The sequence below is a fragment of the Cheilinus undulatus genome, linkage group 5, assembly GCF_018320785.1.
Source record: "Cheilinus undulatus linkage group 5, ASM1832078v1, whole genome shotgun sequence".
NCBI lineage: Eukaryota > Metazoa > Chordata > Actinopteri > Labriformes > Labridae > Cheilinus > Cheilinus undulatus.
Window position 1 is genome coordinate 21,842,195 of NC_054869.1, and position 21,637 is coordinate 21,863,831.

Here is a 21,637-nt window from a genome sequence, read left to right on the forward strand (position 1 = left end):
TGAGTGTTTATCCCTCGAACAGCTTCATGCAGTGTAAGAGGTGGAGAGGAGGGGAGGGAGGAGAGGCATGTGGTAGAAGGGCGGAAACTAAGAACAAAAAGCTGAACTGGTGCCAAACCACAACCAGAGAGGCGGGTGAGCTCCCTATTCCTTCTTTTTTTTTCTTCTCTTTTGCTCTTCTATCTCTGGTGGGAAAGGTGTACATGCCCCTCTCTCTTTATTATCTCCCTGTGGTGACTGTGTGGTTAGAGGGGAAGATACATTTAGTGCGTCTGAGTCGAGCTGTCTCCATCTCCTCCTCTGTGCCCTCCTTTAACCTGAAACAGCAGGTACTCTTGGACAGGTTAAATTTGAAAGCATGTGAGTATCAGGTGTCGGTCATTTTATCCATCTGTGGACTCACGGGGTCTCTTCTCCGGTGTCATCGTGCACGCTCAGACATACTGACTTATATCCACACACATTCATGTGGGAGCTAAAAGGACACTCAAGCTGTGTGTTCAGGATATAAATGAGAGTGTGCACAAGCATTTTGTGTCACTGTTAATCATTTACACTCAATGTTTGCTTGGATGAGTGTTGTGTTACCGTGTTTGTTTTTGGGACCGTGAGTGTGCAGCTTGCATCTGGACGATTAATAGCTTCTGCAGCCGGTGTGGAAGTACAAAATGAGTGTAAGTGTCTGCCTAATGATGGGACAGCACAGAGAGAAAAGGAAGAAAGAGGTTTGATAGCAATGAAAGAGATTTAAAGTGGTGGATGAAATGAGGGCTGAACAGGACATTTTCAGGGTAAAAGATAGGAGAGATGAAGCTCTTGTTCTTTTCAATGTGTGCACTGTGATAAGATCTGCGTAGATTATATATTTCATTACTGTGTGTTCAAGAATGTGTGCTCATTCATCTAAAATATAACTGCTTCCCTGGCTGTGTTCATACATTAGCATTTTGTTCTACTATCTGTGAAAGCAAGAATTCATGTACATCTACTGTATTGTGTGTACGATTGCAAGCCTGTGTATGCTGAGAGGCAGGCCTGTGGTTAGGTTACATCTCCCTGCAGCGCAGCAGAACAGTGTCTTGTTGCGTCATACTGAGTCTGTTAATAACAGGCTTAACCACAAAGGCCATCCGCTGCTCTATTTCTCATCTTCCAGCAGTGCACTGATTATGCAGCACTGATACATTCAGCACGTTTTATTGTCTTATAGAGTATTTTCATTACATGAAATTTAAGGAACAAGCCACCGTGCTTTGACTCAAATTCAATCAGCAGCACAGGGGTGCATGGCACAAATAAGATACAGCTGTAAATAGTATAGGGACGTTGACAACAAAATAAAGATGAAATATAGTCCATAATATTTGGTCTAGGGCAGTCAGGGACATAGAGCTAGACTTCTGTGTTTTATACTGTGTACAGTCAGACACCCAAACTACATCCCCACAGCTCTCTCAGCATGCTACATCCTTGCCACAGGAATTTAATTGCTCTGTAAACAAGCCTTTTGTTTGTGGCGCACAGTTTGCTCATGCACACAAGATGTATTTAAAGCCTCAGTCCTGCTGCGAAAAGACTACAATGTATTTTCAGAGCACAACAATTCTCAGATTCAATATGTGCCAACAAAAATAGGGTGTGATTGGAGCAGGTATCTTCGTTAGCTTTGTGTTATCACTGTGAAGATAGGAAGTAGCGCAGCCACAGTGTTATGATCACATTATCATTTGTCATTCCTTACAGCTGTAGAAAGCAGTCTTGTGATCAGTGTTGTAACCAGGCTATGTTTTCTCTCTTCTGTCATCCCCAGACCTACGAGCGCCAGTTCAGAATACCTGAGCAGCGAGAGGGGGGTCTGCTGCAACTACTGGGAGATCATACTCCGCCCAAACACCAGCTCCGCAGCTCCCTCCTTCCTGCGCACACACTCTCACACGCACAGCAAACACCGCATGCCCACACACCCCAATTCCAACAACACCAAATCAGTTCAGACTGGACCACGTCTACAGCACCTTCTGCATCCCCGACCAATCCCTCGGATTCTCAGACATCCAGAGAGCTGACCCAGCCTTTCCCACGATCAGCCACACAGAGCCCCTCACCTCAGAGATCTCTGACTCCAGACCTGCAGCTGCCTGTGGTTACAGATGCCAGTATTCTTAACCTGACTTCTCTCAGCAGGTGTGTTATTTTACTGTGATGTGGATCTTATCATGCCAAATATACTGCCCACTTTGCTCTGGGGTAGTAGGGATTGAAATCTTATAAAGTTCTTTATTTAATATTTAATTATTGAATGTGACAATAAAATACATGTTCAGGCCTTGATTTTATATTCTCATCAGCTGATTGCCTTCACAAAGAATTCACCCTCTTGGATATTTTACCCTATTTTTGGTTTTATAAATCAACCATCGTCAATATAATTGGGCTTTTTGACAAAAAATCTTTAAAAAACTTTTTAATTTCAGTGGAAACAGATTTGTACAAAGTAATGTCAATATTTAAAAATATGTAATGTAAAATAAGTGACTGCACCTCCTAAGTATTCACCCCCTTCAAATCACTATTTAGTAGATGCATCTTTGACAGCTCTGAGTCTGTGTAGTTAGGTCTTTATCAAGCTTGCACATCTGGACACTGCAGTTTTTCTCCATTCTTATTTGCAAAACTGCTCAAGCTCTGTCAGGTTACACAGGGATCAGGAGTGGACAGCCCTTTTCAAGTTCAGCCACAAATTCTATTTGGATTATGGTCTGGGCTTTGAGTTGGCCATCCCAGAGCATTCACCTTGTCGTCTTTAAACCATTTCTGTGTAGCTTTCGCTGTATGCTTTAAGTCACTGTCTTGCTGGAGAATAAATCTTCTCCTAAGCTGTATTTCTTTTGCAGAATGAATAAGATTCTCCTCCAGGATTTTCCTATATTTTTCCCCATTCATTTTACCCTCTGCCTTTACAAGCCTTCCAGGGCTGGCTGCTGAGAAGCTTCCCCACAGCATGATGCTGCCACCACCATGCTTTACTGTGGGGATGGTGTGTTTGTGGTGATGTGCAGTATCCGCCAAACATTTCGTCTTGTCTGATGGCCACAAAGCACCATTTTGGTCTCATCAGACCAGAGAACTCTCTTTCACTTGACTGTGGAGTTTCCCGCATGCCTTTTGGCGAACTTGAGTCAAGATTTGATACGAATTTTCTCAAACAGTGGCTTTCTCTTTGCCACTCTTCCATAAAGTTATGACTGGTGGAGAAGCCAGCAATCATTGTTGTATGCAGAGTCACTTTTCAATAACCTTTTCTCTGAGTTGCTTGGAGTGTTCTTTTGTTTTCATGGTGTAATGGTAGCCAGGGATACTGATTTTCTCACTATGACATCAAAGAGGTTTTTTGTTAAAAAAAAAAAAAAAAAGTCCAATAATATTGACATAATGGATCTATAAAATCAATGAAAGGGTAAAACATGCAAGGGGGGAATACTTTTTATAGACATTGTACACAGAAATAGTTGATACAGAGTCTTCTTATGGTTTTATCATAGAATACCTAACATTCTTTCTCCCTCCATTAATTTTATTTTTTCCGCTGTTTACCTGTCTCCAGGGGGAGGGGTTTGCAGGAGGTCAGTGAGCAGCTCTTTGGGAACATCAAAAGGAAGTATGGCAGGAAGGACTCCCAGAGGATGATCAGTAATCCCCACAGTGCTGAAACACCTTGGGGAAGACAGCCAGAGAAAGGATCGGAGAGCCCGGCTAACTCAGAGGAGAGACAGAAATACAGGCAGGAGGAGACGGCTGAGCGCTTCCATGAAGAAAGAGAAGAGCGGAGAAAAGAGGACAGGGAGCGAGAAAATGCTGGAAGGAGGGGAGATGAAGGCGACAGAGGGATGCCCATGCTGACAGAGGAAGGGAAAGGAAGGAAGAGGCGGAGGAGGCCCTCTTTTGATGAGTCTTTTTCTGTGGATGAGCAATCACAGCAAAGGCAGGAGAGTACAGTGAAGCACCAGTCTGGACCCCCAGAACCCAAAGTAGTACATAAGACAGAGAATCGGCTTACAAGTCAGACTGATGTTAGCAGAGAGAGGACAGAAAAAGTTGATAAAGGTGAGAAAAGAGAAAAGGTAGAAAGAGTCGACAAGCCAGAAAGAGGAGAGATAGTTACAAGCGTTACTGATCAAGAGTCTAATAGGATGAAAAAGAACCCCATAGGTCGTCCTAAAATCAGCTCAGATGGCCTCAAACACAAAGAGCCATCTCATAATCACATCAACAGACCTACTAGTAACACAAACCCTAGACTTCCAAGCCCAAACCCCAGCCCTAGCCCAAGGAGTAGCATTAGTCCAATCCCAAGCCCTAAACCAAGGCTCAACATTAGCCCGAGTCCCAGCCCAAGGCCCAGGGCAGCCCTAAGTCCAAGCCCCAGCCACAGCACCAGCTCCACAGCCAGCTCCAGACAAACTAAGGCCAAGGACAGGTGGTCCTACCTGAAAGCTAAAAGCCATGCCAGTGTCACGTCACCCCAGAGGGACATCAGGGCTAGCCCCTCTACCTTAGCTGACCCACCCTCAGCCTTCCCCATCACCCCCTCCAGCCCCCTTTACACTAACACAGACAGCCTGACAGTCCACACACCCATCAAGAGGAAACGAGGACGGCCCAAGAAGCAGCCGCTCCTAACAGTGGAGACCATCCACGAAGGCACCTCCACATCTCCTCCTAGTCCTCTGGCACAGGAAGGCTCTACAGGGCTTAACCACAGAAGAAAGACACACACGATAAACACGTTAGTACAAATGGCTTCAAGCACCCCCACCCTCAACTCACCCAGTCTGAAACTGAAGCGGGGCAGGGGTTTCCCCAGGCCGGTGAATAAGATGAAGCTGGGGAAAATGCAGAGTATCCTGAATGAGATTCTTTCAACTTCCAGTCAAAACGGCACTCTTGCTCTGAAGTCGGCCTCCGCCCCTGTTTCCTCAGCTATGACCGCCATGGCGTCCACCATTGAGGCTCGGCTGGGAAAGCAGATAAACGTCAGTAAAAGAGGAACCATCTACATCGGAAAGAAGAGGGGTCGTAAACCAAGAGCAGAAACCCAAGGCTCCAACACTCCAAAAACCACTAGGGAGAAGCCCCTAATATCTGTCTCCACTTCAAGTCTCTATGAGAGTCCTGCAGTGCCTTCTGCCACCTCATCTCCCAACCCCACTGCTCCATCCATCAGAGCCAGCCACCCTGATGCCACTATGCCCAGTTTGCAGCCCATCTCAGCCTTGCCCTCCAAGCCTCCTGGCAGGGGATTCCTCTCTGGAGGGTGGAAATTGTCTCCGCCACGCCTTCTGGCTAATTCCCCCTCCCACCTGTCAGAGGGGGCGTCTGTGAAAGAGGCGACCCTGTCCCCCATCAGTGAGTCCCACAGTGAAGAAACTATTCCCAGTGACAGCGGGATTGGAACAGACAACAACAGCACCTCAGACCAAACTGAGAAGGGCCCGGCCTCAAGGCGGAGGTACACTACACTGCTAATACACTTTTCTTTGTCTTTCTTAACCTTGATCATCTCTACAAGCCTTGATTTTAGTACACCTTGTTTCATATTTTAAATTGACATACTCTTTTAGATGGTAGTATTAATATGATTTCATGTTCAAATAGGTACTCCTTTGACCTGTGCGGGTATGAGGCTGCTGAGGCGGCAGCTTTAGAAGCATCGAACAGGAACAGCAGGACTCGTTGTGATCGCCAAGTCACCGCTGTTGATAACTTTCTGTCACAGCAGGAAAAGAAACAAAAACATCATCGGAGGAAGAGGAAGTGCCTACAAAGCCGTGACCATCTTCACTTTCTCGCTGAACTGGAGGAGGTTAGAGAAACTATATTGAATTCTGTGTGCAATCATTTACCAGACACTGCAAAGTGCTGAAGAGTACCAGGTGTCTTTTCCTAAATCTGTTTTCCTTTCTTCCTTCTTGTAGGTGGTGTTAAAGCTCCAGCAGCTACGAGTGTCTCACAGACGATTCACCTGCTACCCCCAGCACCCGTATCCCTCAATTTTCCGCCTCAACTTCCATCATTACTACCCTGTGAGCTACGACTCGTACTCGTGTGACTCCAGCTCGTATCTCCGCAGGAGTGCTGATCTGAAGGCTAAGAGGAGACGTGGCCGCCCAGCCAAAGCCAGCGAGCCAATCACATCCAAGCTGCCTTTCGTTCAAGGATACGGTTATCCGCTGGCTGGGGGAAATTACTATGCAGCACCGTATGCGATGCCTTACGCACCTCATCTGAGTCTGGGCTACTTTCCCCCTCCTCCCCCATTTTACCTGCCCCATCACTCACTAGGCCCTGCACCTCCATCTCCTTTCATGAGGCCAGCTGTCCCCCCACCCAAGGCTTTCCACTCCAGTGGACACCCAAAGCTCCAGCCTGGGTCCAAGCTGCGCAATGCTAGTGCCCCCCTCCAAGGGTCCTCTTTAAGAGAGGGCCTGGGGTCCCTTGGAAGTGGCAACGCAGGAAGTCTTGCAGGGGTTCGCCTCCACAAGAGGAAGCACAAGCACAAACATAAGCACAAGGATGAACCCCTCCTTTCACTGCGAGACCGACAAGAGCTTGGCGGGCTCTTCAGCGGAGCTAAGACAAATGCACGTCTTAGCATGTTGAGCGACAGGAGGGACCTGACCAGTCAAAGCTCCTCAAAGCATTTGGAGAAGCAGAGGAGCAGTGGGAGAGCCTCAGGCCTGGGGTCCAGCTTAGGGATGTTTGAGTCGGACCAGCTGTCCGCACGCTCTCTCTCTGACAGTCAGTTCCACTCCAGTCAGACCCAACAGCCAATTAACAGCTTCATGAGCAGCTACAGCAGCCAATCGCAGCGATCAGGGTCGGCGTCTGACCTCATTTTGGGGTCGCACGAGGACGAGTGCAGTGGCAGGAATAGGAAGACGAGGCTCGCTGTGTTCGGAGATCAGGGGCTACTGTCATTTCAAACTGCTCGACAAGAGCCAGGACAAATAAACAAGTGCTCCAGTCCCTCCCTCACTGGTAAGAATGACTCATATTAAGGTTACATGTTCAATTTTACTGGGACACTTGATATTTTTCGCTTCTGCTTTGTTAAAACCAAGAAAACAGAAAAGATTCTCTCTTGAGAGGCTTGTCATACTCTGATACTGAATATTTAAAGTACTTGCTCTTCATCTAACCAGTTTACTCAGGCTTGACCACCTGTAGCCCCCTTAAAAGATCACTAGTTGAAAGTGAGCCATTAACATTAGTTTAACACAGGTATCACCCTCATTACAGCACCGATTTAGGATATGGGAGATCATATTATATAATGTGGAGGCTGTAATTGTTAAAGAAGGAATATGACACTTTTATGTAAACAAAACTACAACTGACCACATCCTTCACCTCCCAGGGGAAGTTAAAAGTACTGCTTTCAGCTTCACATAGGTTGTGATTTAGAGTAAAGTTCCCTTTTTGACCACAGATTTAGAGAAGGATTTCAACACATTGTTTTGCAAGGTTTGCTTTTATCTATCTGGGTTTTTCAGAAATTCCTGGATGCTGTTCAGTATAAGATAGTGTTTCTCACCTGGATGTTACAAGCCTGTTATGTTAGGAATCTTGACATACTAAGGTTGCAAATATCTCTAAATTGGGGGCAAAGCTGAGCAATGTTCAGTATTATTTTTTCCCAAGTGATACCAGGTTTGATATTTGCCAGCGTGAGTCTTACTTACACATTTGGAGGACACTTACAGGGTTTTCACAGTTTAAATGTCGACAGCAGTGTACTCATTAAGACAGTTCCTATTTATAAATGTGCTATGTACAGCACTTTGAGTACTTAAAGCAGACAAAGAGGCTGAGGGAGCCCCAAATTCTCTCTACCAGACTGATGTGTATTTTAGTACATTCTGTTTTCTGCTGTCTATGAGCACATCTGGCTGGGGATAGAGAGAACGTAATGCATGGATGGAGACGACTATAATTCACCAATCTCTCCTTCCTCCCTCTCTCCCTCCCTCTCTCCCCTCCTGCCAATGCCTTTGCCAGAGATATATTATTCACACAGTGTGATTTATTTTCTACAGACACGCCGTAAAAGGCCCTTGCCTGTGTTAAAAGAGCTGGCTGGCAGCCAGGGGTTTAATGACTGGGGCCTAGTCCAGTGGCGGGGAGGAGAAGCCAGGGGCTCAGTTAGAATACAACCTCCACCCCAGGGGAACCAGGACGGATGACTCATATACACGCTATCCCCCACAACCCCCCATCCCCCCATGTTATCCCTCCAGTGTTGTTATTCTTCTTCTACCTTTCCTGTCTTCAACTTTTTCCCTTCTGCTGCTTCTGCACTTCTTGCCCTTGATTTCCTTTTTCGCACTCCTTCAATTCGCTCTTACACTTCCCCTTGTTTCTCCACCTCTTCCTCCCCATCCTCCTCCTCCTATCTTTCCTCCTTCCCTTTCTCTTTCTATTTCCCCTTGTCTCCCCTCCCCCTCATTACCCTTTCCTTCCCCCTTTTCCCTCTGCCCCTCCTCTAGTATGACTTACTGCCTCACTTCACAGCTTTAGCCCAATTAAAACACAGGAGCATGTGCATACACATGTATGCAGCAGAACCATACATGAAGACATGCATGCAAGGGCTATTCTAATACACACAGTGAATACATTTCCACCAGGCATTGATACAGATAAAACATTTGTCTTTATATAGAGCATGCAAATGTGAGTTTATCCAATATTTTTTGCAGGACTGGTTGGTAGTGAGCTAAACAATTTTTATTTATTTCTTTTAATGCATGTGTTTTTTTTTTTTGTTGTTTTCCAGGAAAGCAGGCCACCTTCTTCAGTATAGCTATTGTCAAATGCACATAAACAGAGAGAAAACACTCCATTAAACTAACATACATCAAGGATTGGTCAGTGCATGGTTAAAAAAGCATGTATCTGTGTACTACTGACTTGGTCCTCAGTGCTATATGGCCCCTCACACTGCTGAAGGTCAGCGGTTTTATGTTCCGTGTATGCAGCTCATAAATTTCTGCTACTTTGTAGAGTGTGTGTGTTTGTGCATGGGTGCGTGCATCTGTGTGAGTGAGAGAGCTGAGCGTGTGCACGCTCCTGTGCAGCTCATAAACTACTGCTACTTAGTGCTTTCTGCATTAGACTAATTTCACTGTCTGCTCTGAATTCTAAAGCAACAATAGGGAAAGATGTTCGGCTGGGTTTTATCTTCTCATTAGCAAATACTTCATTGAGCAGTTCTGAAACTTTGATATTTCCTGAAACAGTCATATTTGTTTTCTTTAAATGCTAGAAACTAGTGGGTTAAGGTACACGTACGTATTTGTACCGTATCGATTTGGTATGGGCCTCTCAGTACGGTACAGATATGTAATCAACGAACAGATGTGGAGCGATGCTCATTCACAGATGGGAAAACGAGAGAAGCAGATGCACAAGAAACAATAGCAATAGCCTGAATATTCCAGATAAAAGTCTCCCGTTTGGGAACGCTTTGTTTCCCAGTGTAAAACAACAGGACATAGACAAGGACAAGACAAAAGTAGTACAGACGTTATTTTGCAGGTGTGTCACTTGCAGCACGGTCAGTGGATCAATTAAAGCAATTTAAACGGCACCACACAAACATTAACATCACTGGGACTCGGAAAAAACTAAGACAGCTTACTTTGGAAATTTAGCAGCCTCTTCAGCAAATTCTGAGAGGACAAAAGCGGTAAAAATTATTTTTTAAGCAGCCGATCTACAACCATATAAGTTTTTGAGTTATTCAACACCTGTTAAAGTTAACCAAGCCAAAGTAAAGAACTTCCGATCCTTTGCCCTTCAACACAATTTCTCACCAGCCCTTTGTGAATGTACCATAATTTAAGGTTTCTGTATTAAAACACTAGTGCACTAGTTTTATGAATCAAATTAAACCTAAATGTAGTACCTTCAACTGTTCGCCTCATGGAGTGGGACTCTGTCATAGCATTAGTGTACAGTGCAGTACAGTTATCCTCAAAGTCCAGACGGACTCTAACCTCTTCATCTGCTTAGATTGGCTGTGAAAAGTGCCCTGAAATGTTGTAGAAGGTCCCATCAGATAAAAAAGTAATCCACTGCTGAAGTCAGTGTTGAATTAGGCAGGATAGATGTTAATTAGTGCATTTAACAAGGAAACTAAGGTTGTTTGATGATTTGTTCAAGGTCGACTGGGAAATTTGAGGATTACTATATTATAAAAATAACCTAGTAATTGAGCATTTATTTCAGTATTTTTATTTATTGAAGATCTTTAGGAAGGACGTTGAAGCATTATTAAGTGTAATTTATGCAGCCTATTTGTTCTAATAACCTATTTTTCAATGAAAAAAACCTCAAAATTATGGAAAAAAAATTATGTTGTTTAGATTGCTTTAATTAATGTACCGAAACGTACCAAACCATGACTCCAAAGCTGTACCATAACACCCCTACTAGTAACACTGTATGACAGACGTATTATTACCACTTATATATTGTGCACGTGCAAAACTTCACTGATTCTCTATGAAGCTTTAAGGCACATAAATTAACTATCCTAACCAAGGATGCCATGTTCTATTAAACAAAGGGTGTAATCTCATCACAAGTGCCAGTTTTACTTATTTAATGTGCAGGCCAGCCTGCTACATTTGTTGAATAAAAACCAGAGCTGGTTTGGTTTAATGCAGTCCAGTGTTAGAGCACCTGCTACATTGTATCAGCAGGATTACTGAGGGAAAGAAGAATGGACATGGTGAGGGAATCCAGTGATAGGAAGAATATCTCAAGAAAGAGACACTGAACATGTTGTGTGCGCACTGCTTGGGGACTGGTGTCTGATTGTGCTTTTCCTCCATTTTGGCTGCTGCTCCGTCTGAGCCTCGGGAACAGTGCCCAGGCAGAGTGGGGGGGTGGGGGGGTGGGGGGTAAGAAATGGGGGCAGAGATGGAAAACAAAAAGAATGACAGAGACGGACCAAGACCAGGAAGTGATTTCTGAAATGAAGAAGGAAATGAAATGGTGTTGTGTTACAAGTTTAATTGAAATTTAGAGTGTAGCACATTGGAGTAGAAAGGAGACAGAGAACGATGGAGAAAGGAGGGAATAGAAATGATAGAACAGCGTGTAAAGGGCACACTGCCCAGTTCACCAGTGTGAAGGAAACAATATGGCTCCAGTTTCTTCTGCTCAGCCATTCTGAACTGCTGAATTCATTATTTGTGCATGTGCGTGACTGCACATGTTGTGTTTTTATAGTAGTGTCTATGTGATTGTGGATAAATGTATCAATATGTGTGTTTGCATTTGTGTGTTTGGTTTTTTGGCAGCCTGTGCTCCAGATGCACAGGGTTGTTATTGTGTAGCGACACATTAAATGGTTGAAGAAGACATTTCTGTGGGTTTCCTGCTCACAGAATGGGATCTCCTCCTCTGCTCTCTGCACTCTAGTTGACAATTACAGGATAGGATCTGCTCCCCTGGCTCAGCTGGGCTTTCAAAGGCTTACATGAATATGTCAAAATTAGCAGGAAGCTCTCGTAGTAAAAAAAACAAAAAACAAAAAACAAAATCTTCACCAAACTGGCAAGATGTCTTTCCTGGCCCTTAAAGGCTGCTAATTTTGACTGACACTCTTTGCTCTTCTGCTTTTTATTTACCTCATGATTTCTTTCCTCACTCACGCTCTCTTTCCTCTCCGCCAGGTGTTCCCGGTAAGCGGAGGTACAAGCGACGCGAGGTGGAGCAGATCCAGAAGGACGTGAGGAGGATGCATTCTTTGAACTTTGAGCATGTGCAAAAGATCCTCCGTGCCAAGCGGCTGCAGCGACAAGCCAAAACAGGAAACAACGTCATTAAAAGACGGCCAGGACGGCCCAGAAAACAGCCCATAGTGGAACCAGAGCAGCAGACCATCAGGAAGGAGGTAGATCGGGTTGATGGTCAGGGTTTGGACATGTTGGCCGGTAGAAGAGGTGATGGAAGAACTCTGGGGATGCCTATCCTTGAGCGGTGCGACGACCTGCCAGGTAGGCAGAGCCTCAGGCCGAGCCTGACCCCTGAACCTCTGGAGTTCTCAAACCATGACTCCATCTCTGCAACGATTGAGACTGTGGTGCATCAAGCGCGATCTGTGCCTCAGCCAGCTAAAGGGGGGAAACGCAGAAGCCGAGGCCACAGCAGGGACGACTTGTGGGCTCCCTCTGGTCTATAGACCCCATTGAGAGAGAGACTTGCTAACAGAAGTAGAGCTGTTGTGGAGTTTGAAGCCTATCAGATGCAGTGCCCTTAATATTGGGACTTTTTGGTGCACTTTGACTTGTTTCTCCTCTCTGATCTGTGAGGACTTCAGTAGAAGAACAGGAGGAGAGAGCGCCTCGTGTCATCCCTGTTTGTTAAACCAGACATGAGTCTTTAAAGGATTTGTCGGACCTTCATTTACAATGGCACTATATGGTACTATTTGATACTGAATCTGATGCTATAAAGTGTGTGGTACTTATGATAGCTTAGGATATTATGTGATTCTTTATGTATCTGATACAGTGATGTGTATGGTACTCTATGATACTGTATCTGAATGTGGCTTTAGCCATATATTTACCAGCAATGGGAGGGGGATGGTTACTATTAAACTGTGCAGCTCTGCTTATTTTTGCCTTTCTGAAGAAGCTTGTCAAAGACATGTGGGATAAAACAGCAGTAAATAAGCCACCTTACCCTTTTATATGTCCCTGATTTCTGCTCCTGCCCCTACAAGTACCTTCCCCGTTTTCTTCTCCCACAATGTAGTAACCATTTTTATTGGCAGCTCCTCACTCCTTGTCCCTCTCCCAGTCCAATTCCTTAGCCTACCCTGGTGCATGCCGCTCAACTTTACCAACCCCTGATCATATTCAACATCTCACATTGCTTCTGCTCCTCCCCCAAATCTCCTCCCTGTCTCATTTATTCTCCCTCCCTGCTCAGGCCCATCCTGAGAAGTGACATCAAGGCAATATAGTGGATGAAAGTGTCCCAGACTGTATATAGAAACAAAAGTCCACTGTCGCCTGCCTTGTTCATTGAGAAACCAGCTCATTTGCGTGTACTGGCACTCAGTATATCAAAAAGACTTGTTGTACCATAGACAATGAAAGTTGTGTATTGTTTTATAACCAAAAACAGACATGGGTGCGACTCAAGACAAGTTTGTTTTTAGACAGAAAGAACCACGTATAATCATTCATACCCTCATAATTGTGTGTATAACCAGGGGGCATTGCATACAGGAGGAATATCAGGTGTGTTTTTGGTGAACCTTAAAATTGGTTTAATGCACTATGAAAAAAACCATACTTGCATCAATCAAATGCAGCACTTACATGCTTGTTCCAGCCTTATGTTCTAGCCTTCGATGGTGTGGATATCCATTCCAGAGAGCATGCTTTATTTTAATCAATTTGTATATGCAGGCTGCGCAGCCAAAAGCGTCAAACCGAAGCCCAGGTCTGAATCCTGATTGGACAGTTCAGTTAAAGAGGGCTCACAGTGTTTTGAAAAGTGGATCACATACTTTCTACTTGATATGGTTTTCAATCCATATTCTTGGAAGTATTTTTGTCAAAGTAAATTCAGTATTTAGATTTAGAAACCAAAGTTTCAGTATTCAGTGTAAGGATGTATTATTTAAGAGTCTAAATCAGAGTTTGACAAACTCTCCATCATGTTGGCACTAAAGTGAAGCATTCCTCTGTGCACTTGAGAATGTAGCCATCTTGGATTTTTGTGTCAATATGTCAAGTATTTGTTAAACTCTATCTGCAATGTATGTGGCTTTGGGTAGTGGTTGGTATTTTTCTCGAATAAGTATTCAGAATATAAGCAATGGATTTGTTCTTTTGGACATTTTTGTTAAAGTTTTCTTTCAGGAGATTCTGTCTTCTTTGGCTGGGGTGGGATTCTCAGTTAGCAGCAGTTGAACTTGTGCCTTATGTTTCTTTCTTTCTTTCACCGATTACATTTGACCCCAGAATATCAAGTGGCAAAGAGTGCCCCAGAAATTGACCCAAAATATTCATGATTGTGCATATGATTCATGTGTCTTAGTCATCAGAGCCCTGACACTGCCCGTGTCCCTTCACAGCTTCCATAGTCTGTATCCTCTGTCACCAGGCGCCTCGTCTGTCTCCTTGTTATCTTCTATTCAGGCCCATATCATTAGAACTGGAAGGGCTGGATGATAAATCATATATGTGGTATGACTAATAAATAATGAGAGTACAGTTATGAGCATAAAACCATGTGGTTACCAGTTACACTGAGTGTTATATATTAAAGGTTGGGTATTCAGGGCAATGCTTTAAGTTTCCAATAAGTGACATCTTTAGTTCACTGCTATCTACTGATGTAGTGCATGTGCTTTTGCTAAGGTGTCAGAAAATGATAAGCTTAAAAGCTGAGCACTTTAAAAAAAAATTGGGTTTCCTTAAATTTGTTCCAAAAATGTATCCACTAAGTTCCGTGGGTTCCTTTTCGTCAGAAGTTTGGGACAACTTTGGTGCATGCAGTTTCATGCAAAATTTGCTGAAGTGTCTCTTTATCAATGAAGACCATTCCTGCTATCATTATTTTACTGAGTCAGCAATGTTTCTCTACGGTTTGTTCTCTTTGTTAAATGTTTTCAGAAGTTTTCGATGTGCATGGGCACCCAGAACATTCATCGTCTTGGACATCCTTAACCTGACACACCAGATAGACTGTTTCATATATCCATTGCATGATTATATTTCACATTCATCAGGGAAAGCTCCCAGAGAAAACGTTTGGGAAGGGCAGGACTTCTCGAAAAAAGGTAATTGGTAGAAGGTAGTTGGAGGAACATTTTGTCTGTCACAGTCATGATTGGCCAACCAGAGCAACAAGACAAAATGATTTTGTGCACATGCAGTACTCTTTCGCTGACAGGCTACCGCTGCCTTAGATTGGTAATGGTGGAGTTTCTCTGTGAATAAGATTGATGCCAAGGCCAGTCGGGAAGATGGGCAAAAAACATCATCTCTGCTAAGACAAGCTTTCGGTGTGGCTCTATGCCCTTTTTTTTTTTTTTTAAAGAAATGTGGTCTAGTTCTGATTAAACTGCCAATTTCCTACAACTACATCAGAGCTAATAGCTACTGCGGCAGCAGCCATTAGATACACTGGCAAACCACACCCATAATGATTGAAAACCCGTGTCGCAACAGACCAGGAGAAGAGTGAAAACTTCTTTTCTGCCATGAAAAGCTTTCAGTGTCATTCTCTTCCATTGTTTTAATAAATAATGATGTCCTGTTCTGACAAAACTGCTTCTGTGGCTAAGTCCGAGCTAATCACTCCAAGGGCAGCCATTGTATACAACCACTCACACATCAACTATCCCTTTTTCTCAGTAACTAGCAAAAACTCATGCTGAAGCAGGTCAGCTAAAGAGCAATAACATCTTTCACATCATGAAAATCTTTTAGTGTTCTTTTTATTCTCTATTTCATACAGAAACGTGGTCCAGTGTTTGGTTTCCGTGGATTGGAACTTTCAAGATGGAGTTGCCTGATTAACAAGATAGATTCTGGCAAATCCATCTGCTTTGCAAGGTTAGCATAAATACCCAACCTTTTATAATTAGCACTCACTGTAGCTGTGAACCAAGTGGTTTTATCCTCATAAGAGCAGTGTCATTATTTAATAGCCATACCTTTTTTGATACAACTGTATTACATACACATGTACTGGCCGCAGAAACAGAAGGTCAGACATATCACACATTCCTATCAAGAGATAGTGATCGTACACGGATAGATCATTTACTCTACCAGTTACTTACAACATTAAATTGGTTTGTACCCAGTAAAGGAGGCACAGAGGAGGTTGTCATAAAAACCATGCTCTCATACATTGTTTGCTATGCATCAGGCCACGCCTGGCAGTGACCTTAAAAGGAATTTCAGTTCTGGGTCCACCCTTCGACAAAGAGAATAAGTGGTCTTATTTACTGAATAAAATGAATCCATGTTAATGCGATTTGTGAATAATACCAGTAATAATTTGTAATAAGTTGTGCAGAAAGTGACTATCATTTCATGAAAACTATAGTTACTGCAGCTCTATGCAGTACAGCCTTAACCAGGTGTGAACCTACAGTATTGAAGTGTTTGTTGTAAATAGTTTTAGTATGTCCATCCTGCATGGATACCAGTTGGGCCCTGCTGTACTGGGACAGTCTCCTTAAACCACAGTAGACCTTATCTCCATTATAAGACTGCTTAAACCCCCAAAATATCAAGATTTTTTGGGTTTGTTTTTTTATTCTGATATACCGTGAGGCATCGCTCCAGTCCAGAATGCTAAAATAATTACCAATTCACCATTAAAAGTTCTTGGAGGATATAAACCCCACTATAGTGAAGCAACCAAAAATAGGATTCCCAGCTGACATGCAGCTTTTTGCCTGCAGCCAGCTAGTGCAGTGCAGAAGCATAAAGAGTAAGCAAGAAGGCTGTGTTTAAGCTCTCAGAGGAAAAAGCCAAAAATACACTCGTCCTCACGTTTGTGTGCTTAACCTTGCTTTGATAGATGACTTTTGTTTGGTCTGCAGTCTGTTGTGGTGAAGATGAGGTCTACACATGTGGTTCTTAAGGTGTAGAGACTACATGCTTGGCAGCTTACTCCTCCATACTGTGGTCATTCAGCGGTCTCTGGTGTTAAAGAGTTATAGACCCCAGGTGTTGTCTGTCCTGTCTGTCTCTCCTACCAGCCAATGCTCCGGTGCCTTCTAACACTGACAAGTATTGTCCAAATCCAGAGCTTTCACTCGACACAGAGCCTGCAGAGGGGGATGTGGCTGTGATTGGGGTTCAAGGTTATTGTTGTTGTATTATCTGGACCAGTAGCTACAAGAGGCCTCAGGCACAGATGTAAGAATCTTTAAGTTGTCTTTGGTCTGAAAGGCAACAAAGCAGTATTTGACCTGAAATCGGTGTCTGTAACTGTAAACTACACAGAACAGTAATGAGCCTTGGATGTAATGTCAACTAAGTTTCAGTCACCCCCCTCTGTGGCATATTGTGATGAGTGTACTACACATGGAGTGAGGGGTCACATGAGACAGAGCCTCATTAATGTACATGTCACCATCCTCACAGCATACGTTACACTTCTAAGCTATAATGTTATTCAAAGCTGAAAGTGCAGATAAAGCATTGAGAAAACCAATAAATGTACTTCTTCAGAGCACAAAGTGAGCTCTTCTAACAGTGTGGGCATATTTTAGTTTGTATACATAGTGTATTTGAACCTTTTTCTAGAGTGGGTTTCCTTTATTTGCATGCTCAACTTGATTGTATGCATAAATATTTTAGACAAGCCGAAAAATTGAATTTCAATTGAATTTGGAGCAAGACTTGTACATTGTTTGATATGTTTCTTTTTGTAATGAATTTTTTAATTCATGAAGCATTTTTGTACATTGTATGAATATTAAAAACTGCAAATATTTGACATATAGAGTAAATATTAGATGCGCATGCATATGCATATATCCTTCACAGTATGTATGTGTAATTGTACACATATATTTTGTATTTGCATTTGCTAGCATACAGATATATGTCTTAAGCACATATATACATGCAATATATATGTATATCCATGTCCGCTGGCATGCTTTTGGTCATGTTTATCTCTCATGATCTTGTAGGTTCTTTTTGTTTTAGTTTTTTTTTTTTGTTTTGTTTTGTTTTGTTTTTTTATTTCTCTTTCTTGAGAGAGAAAAGCTCATTCTTTTGCTACCCTTCTGTTGGCTGGCAGCGTTGAGCACTTATTAAAAAGAACTACAGTTGAAGTTGTTCATGTTATCCATTGTGTGAAATAATAAATGACTTTATTGACAGCTGATCTTGGCATGTTTTTTCCTCTTCTTTAGCACGTGTAGAGATAGTGGTGATGGGTCGAGCCTTAGTCTACAAGCAGGAGTGTCTGTGTGCGAAAGTGAGAGCATGATGACAGGAGGGTTTGCTGCACTGTTGGTGCTGCGTGTCAGTAGGTCTCAGTGAATGAGTACCAGCCCACTGTGTGTTCGCTTGTTGCAGCTAAGAGAGGGAATCCTCTCATCAGATTATGCCACAGTCACACACACACACACACACATACCTACACTCTTACTTGTACTTGTTCATTAGCCAAGCCTACATCTCTAAATCCTGCCTGCACTGGCCCATCAGTGTCACTTCAAGGTGGGCTGGGCTGCAGGCTGCTCTCTCATTGGACGGAGCCGAGTGGGAAGTGCCCCACTATTGGCTGCTGCCAACTAGTAAAATTCTTCTGTTACCATGGTTGCAGGGTGAGCTGCCCAAATGTGTCTCGGTGTACCGAGTGGTGCTGATGGAACTGTTGGCATCCCCTGGTGTTATGCTGAAAAAAAATATCCCTTTTCTGATGGAAGTCAGGGCTGCAGAGAGGCTGCACCCAAATCACTCTCTACTGATGCCTGTAAATGAGCCCACATGGCCCCACTCCACCTCCAGCAGCACAGAGAGGATGAGACAGATCACCAGAGCAGTGATCACCATGAAACAGCACAGAAAACACATCCTGCATGAAGGATGGACTGCGGAGCCACAGCTGCACTTTAAAGAGGAAAACAGGATCATCAATCCTGGTTGCAATGTGTGTTTATTTTAACCATGTTTAATGTCATTTGTAGTTTGTTCAAAGACACAAGGTTATTCTATTCAACTATACAAAGATATACACAACACCATCACTGATGAGATTAAAAGGTGGTTATTATTGAAATATGACTGGATAAGCCATTAACGGGGGATTTTAGCAGATATAAAAAGTAAAGGAAAAACGGTGCATGTATATTAGGACATGTTCACAAGCACTTATTCAACCACTATTTTCATGTATAGAAATGAATAAATTATTCCACCTGGTCAGTAGGTGGAGCCCCCATGCTGGAAAAAAGAACAACAGCCATGGAAGTGTAAATGCATTTATTTTCTTGGTGACCAGCTATTGTGATAAATTCTGTCAAACTTTTCAAAAAAATATGTAGTTGTACACACATCTTGAAACTATTTTAGAACAACTGCAGAAATGCACAGTTAGAAACAAATATTTTCAGATTTGAATATGAGTTGTGGTATTTAGAGTTGCAGGCTCTTGTGTAAATGAAAACTTGGATTTTTTTTTAGGGGGAATGCTCATAAATCTTTGGGCTTACCAGAGGTGAGTAGTTGTATACTCTCCAAACTTAACTCACTTTTAAGGAGGTCTTTCCCACCAGTCCTCTGTGGACAGTCATGAGTGGTATGTAGGATATAGGGTGGACATTGACTTTGTGTTCATTCAAAATATTTATTGTCTAAGTCCCAACATGAGATTTTTAAGCAATCCGTGTAAGCTAAAGGGCCAAGGATCATCACTATGATATATGCCCATTAAGGTCTGCTGATTTATCTAAAAATAAAAAAGTTTTTGAGGAGGCCACTGTGACTTGATGTAAGAAAATTAAATTTCTTTCTTTATAAAGGCACAAATAAATAAATTATGGGCGACACTGACTAAAACTAACAGTGTTTAGTGGTATCCAGGTTTCAAACCTGGCTCATATTTCTGTGCCCTTGTGAACCAGGAAGCCATAGTAAAGTTACAAGAATTTTTTTATTTATTCTAATGGATTTCAACTTCTAACTCTTTGTAGGTTTTATTTTTTTTATTTGTTAATATATTTGTTTATCCATAAATGTATTTATTTAGTGAGCTAGTTATGTGGCTCTGTAATTGCAGGGTGTGAAATACTCATCTGTGATCTTTCAAGACTTTTATGCTCCCCATGCTATCCCAGATTGCCTCTTTAGAAATGTATCGTCCAGTTAGAGCTAGTCTTTCTGCGCACTGGGAAGTTGGTGAAAGGACCCTTAAACAACGTTATAAATCCTCATTCCCTGGGAAATATCTTTTACCCAACTACTCCACAGGAAGAAGAACTGACAGAGTAAGTAATGCGACTGAAGTTAGCATGCTCGTGAGTTAGCTAAAGCTGCTAAAGAGCTAACACGGTTGTCCAGCTCCAGACAAAGCTCTCCTCATTTACTCAAATTCCTGCTATTTCTGCTAGGATGACAACAGCTTATATCGGCAAACAAAAAAGCAGCTGAATACCAGTGGGTAAGTGTTTGAGCCACAACCACATTACCGATGGATCAAAAATAACTATTTGATAAATGCAATTCAACGGAATAGGCTACTTTGCTTTCATTAACACAGTCAGCTTTTAGTATTATTACTGGATAGCTATTAACAAACGAATACCTATAAATACAGTCTGTGTTGGCATGTTAGGAACAGTGAACTAGTGGGTACAGTGGGGAACCATCAGGGTCTTCCGGCCTTCAGAGATCAGCTCTAACTCTTCAAGAAAATATTTCAGAAAGCCAAAAGTTCCCATTGATTTTATAAATTCATATTTTAACAACATTTTTTTTCAGAGAAAATGAACCCCTTAACCCTTATGCCCTCCGCATTTTTGGCCATTTTTCGCAACTTTTTTAAATTTATTTATTTTTTTTTAAATTTGCGATCATTTTGGCAGTTTTACAGGAACTTTTCTTTCTAGTTAAATTTTTGAAATCCAACATGTTACATGTCATTTATACTCTGTTGATGAATTTTGTACCCTCTAGATACCTTCAGGGCAAAAATGTACACATAAAAAACTGCCATTAAATCACCATACATTAATATTTTTTTCTACATTTTTTTTTCATAAATCTCTTTAACAACTTCAGACCTGCACAAAACTACCAAAGATTCAATCATTTTCAAGATTTTAACCCTTTAAATGCCAGTTTGATTGTTTGAAATATTTTATTTTGTTTACTACAAAAACCACAAAAAGTGAATTATTTTCCATAAAATTAATAGTGGAAAGAAGGGGGGTGTCAACGATTAGCAACAAAATTGCTTTGATTGCATTTGTATTTTTTATGTAGTGCCAGCTTTAACATTAGGGCACCCTCTGGACACGTTTGGGGCAAAAATGTACATGTGCAAAAAAACTACCATTAAATCAGCATACATCAATATTTTTTTCTACCTTTTTTTCATAAATGTCTTTAACAACTTCAGACTTGCTCAAAACTACCAAACATTCAATAATTCTCAGAATTTTAACGATTTCAGTTTCGTTATAAAAAAGCTTTCGGCAAACACGGGATTGTTTCAGGAGATGTCTGTGTAAGCACGGAAAACGCCTGAAAATGCTGTGAAATGTATACCAAGCCTGTAAGTGGCGTTGTGAGGTTGCCATGGAAATGCACAAAAAGGAGAGAAGAAGATTTTGAAGCATGCAAATAAAGACTTAGTTTGGGGGGGTTGTTCTGATTCTTAGGGGATTGTGGACAGGCCAGGAGTATATATTTTGCTAGAAAAGCCTGAAAAAGTGTATTTTGCATAATATGGGACCTTTAACTGCTCATCAAAAAGTGCCAGACTTTGGACAAAACACTAAACATTTTATGACAGAGGATCGGTTTGAAATATGCCAGGGAGGAAATCGAGGACATCTGGTGTATTT

The 21,637-nt window shown here is 42.3% G+C and overlaps 2 protein-coding genes across 6 annotated transcripts in view; both read left to right on the top strand.

Moving 5' to 3' along the window:
- setbp1 (SET binding protein 1) overlaps window positions 1-17,940 on the top strand; it is a 63,942-nt gene extending 46,002 nt beyond the window's left edge. The window contains exons 3-7 of the mRNA XM_041786802.1: window positions 1,811-2,184; window positions 3,605-5,509; window positions 5,656-5,863; window positions 5,976-7,038; window positions 11,745-17,940. Coding sequence (XP_041642736.1) covers window positions 1,811-2,184; window positions 3,605-5,509; window positions 5,656-5,863; window positions 5,976-7,038; window positions 11,745-12,253 — 4,059 coding nt within the window. The 3' untranslated portion in view covers window positions 12,254-17,940. The remainder of the gene's footprint in view (window positions 1-1,810; window positions 2,185-3,604; window positions 5,510-5,655; window positions 5,864-5,975; window positions 7,039-11,744) is intronic.
- A 1,832-nt stretch (window positions 17,941-19,772) lies between these two features.
- The window catches only part of slc14a2 (solute carrier family 14 member 2), a 38,578-nt gene continuing 36,713 nt past the window's right edge, over window positions 19,773-21,637 (top strand). For 3 of the 5 annotated variants that reach the window (XM_041786570.1, XM_041786567.1, XM_041786568.1), the window contains exon 1: window positions 19,773-20,056. The gene's annotated coding sequence lies outside the window, so the exon portion shown is untranslated. Of the gene's footprint in view, window positions 20,057-20,179; window positions 20,230-21,637 lie in introns of all 5 variants that reach the window. The other 2 variants (XM_041786571.1, XM_041786569.1) reach the window with 1 other exon arrangement.